The sequence below is a fragment of the Camellia sinensis genome, chromosome 8, assembly GCF_055761805.1.
Source record: "Camellia sinensis isolate YWXY chromosome 8, ASM5576180v1, whole genome shotgun sequence".
Classification (NCBI taxonomy): domain Eukaryota; kingdom Viridiplantae; phylum Streptophyta; class Magnoliopsida; order Ericales; family Theaceae; genus Camellia; species Camellia sinensis.
In genome coordinates, this window is record NC_138968.1 from 92,670,434 (window position 1) to 92,672,500 (window position 2,067).

At 37.9% G+C, this 2,067-nt stretch overlaps 1 protein-coding gene across 3 annotated transcripts in view; it reads left to right on the forward strand.

Moving 5' to 3' along the window:
- The first annotated feature begins 659 nt into the window (after positions 1 to 659).
- The window catches only part of LOC114292430 (CDP-diacylglycerol--glycerol-3-phosphate 3-phosphatidyltransferase 2), a 25,034-nt gene continuing 23,626 nt past the window's right edge, over positions 660 to 2,067 (forward strand). Inside the window, exon 1 of one of the 3 annotated variants that reach the window (XM_082883035.1) lies at positions 660 to 1,374. In XM_082883035.1, coding sequence (XP_082739161.1) covers positions 903 to 1,374 — 472 coding nt within the window. In that variant the 5' untranslated portion in view covers positions 660 to 902. The remainder of the gene's footprint in view (positions 1,375 to 2,067) is intronic. The other 2 variants (XM_082883036.1, XM_082883034.1) reach the window with 2 other exon arrangements.

The following is a 2,067-nucleotide window of genomic DNA, read 5'->3' on the forward strand; positions in this document are numbered from 1 at the left end:
TTTCAAAGAATTTTTTTTATGCTTGTTCTTAATGCATTAAAGTATTATTATGATGGTAGGACTTGGGAGAAATTAATAAATGCTAAGATTTTTTTTTTTTAAAATCAAAAAATCAGAAATTTTAGATTGGGAGATTAGAGTTTTCACAAGATTTGGGGTTAAAAATCTCATTTTGCTTAATATATAGGCACTGTTTGGGAAAGACAAGTTCAGGCTATTATAGTCTCATTTTGGATATAAGCCAAAAAGCATGAACAGTAGGTGGAGGTGCAAAACTTTAAAAAAAAAAAAAAAAATGGGTAGGCATAGCCTACACTGTCAAAGTGACAAGTTGTTACATCACGTTGGAAATTACAGTTTTGCCCCTTTTCATCAATTTAAAAAATTATAATTTTAGGGACAAATTTGTCATTTTAAATTCAAATATCATTTCAACACACTTTTCAATACAACAACTCAACTAAAAATCTATCTCATCTTTCTAAATACAAAAACTAAAATAACCTACTAAAATAATTAAAAAATTAAAAAATCAAAAAATCTTTAAAATAGTCACTTTCGATACGATACCATTGCATAGGTATAGATATATAGATAAAGGGAAGAACTCTTTCCTTACTGATTGAAAAAAACATAAAAAAAAGAAAATAAATAAAAATAAAGCATGTAGGTGCAAGACATTAAAACGAATCTGAGTACACGAAGACCCTCCACGGCTCTGCATCTGCTGAGCACAACAACAAATTCAGAGTACACTGTCGGCTGGAAACTATTTACGCGAATGAAAAATGATTAACCCACTCTCACTATCACTCGCATCGCATCTCATATCTCTTCTGCTAACCTAAGCCTCCCCAACGACCCCTTTTCGCTAACCTAAGCCCCGTGCATTTTTCACCATCATGCCATCCCTCAAACTCTCTATGCTCTCCTCTGTTTACGCCTTGCCCTATAAATGGGCGCGCACAATAACAACAACCACCACCACCACCACTAGCTCCGCCGCCGTCACCAGAGCCAGAATACAGGGCCGATCGGTGGTTCTGAATATCAGCCATCAAGGGATAATACAGGCGGCGTGGAGGATAAAGCCGTGCGCACCCCTCATCCTCCCGGCGCACGATAAGGCCCCGTATAGGAAGTTAGGGTTTCGTGGTCAGAATTCGTTTTATTCTTCCGAAGACAGAGGAGTAGGGTCTGGTGGTGTAATGACTGACATGGGTTCAGAGAATAATGGCGATCAATGGCCGCCGGAGGAGAACCACAACCACCACCACCACCGCCAACCGCCACCACAAGAGTCCACAAAATTGCTCACATTGCCCACTGTCTTGACCATTAGCCGCGTCGCCGCCGTTCCGCTTCTCGTTGGCAGTACGTTCCTTCATTTTGATCTGTTTGATTCCCTTGAAAGTTTAATTTTCCTAGAAAGATTGATTTGATGTGGACGGGTGATTGAAGAAAGCTAATAAATTCATGTAAAGTTCCAATTTTTGATCATGGTTATGATTAATTCGGATTTTTTTTTTTTTTTTTTGCTCTCCTAAATTCTGGTGGTAATGCCTAGATTTCTTTCTTTATTTATTTTCTGTGAAATTAATGGATCTGAATTTGGAGACGCACACAACAACAACATAGGTTATAAGCAAGTACTCCGAATAAAACTTTGGAATTTTTTGACGCATTTGATTTTCAGGGGATCTTTATGTTGGTGGTGGGTTGAACAGTTCTCCCCTTTAATATTTAGATTTCAAGTTTATAATCGTGAACACTATGTAGCTGAAGTTGATAGACGTAATTTTGGTCTAGTTGGTTTGAACATATGTGTCGACGATGCGTCTATCTCCTACTATAATTCTTGCTGGTTCTGTTCAAAGAATTGAAGTGTTAACTTTGTCGCTGGGGTGGAACTGAGTAGCTGTGCTACATCTTGGGGGAAGACTGCTGATGTTGACTCACAGCCCACAGAAGATGTGTTTAATGTAAATTTGTTAGATCATGAGTAAATTCTTATTACTGTTTTACTTTTAGCCACAAGATTCTATTTTTTGCAGCCAGTCTGGGTTG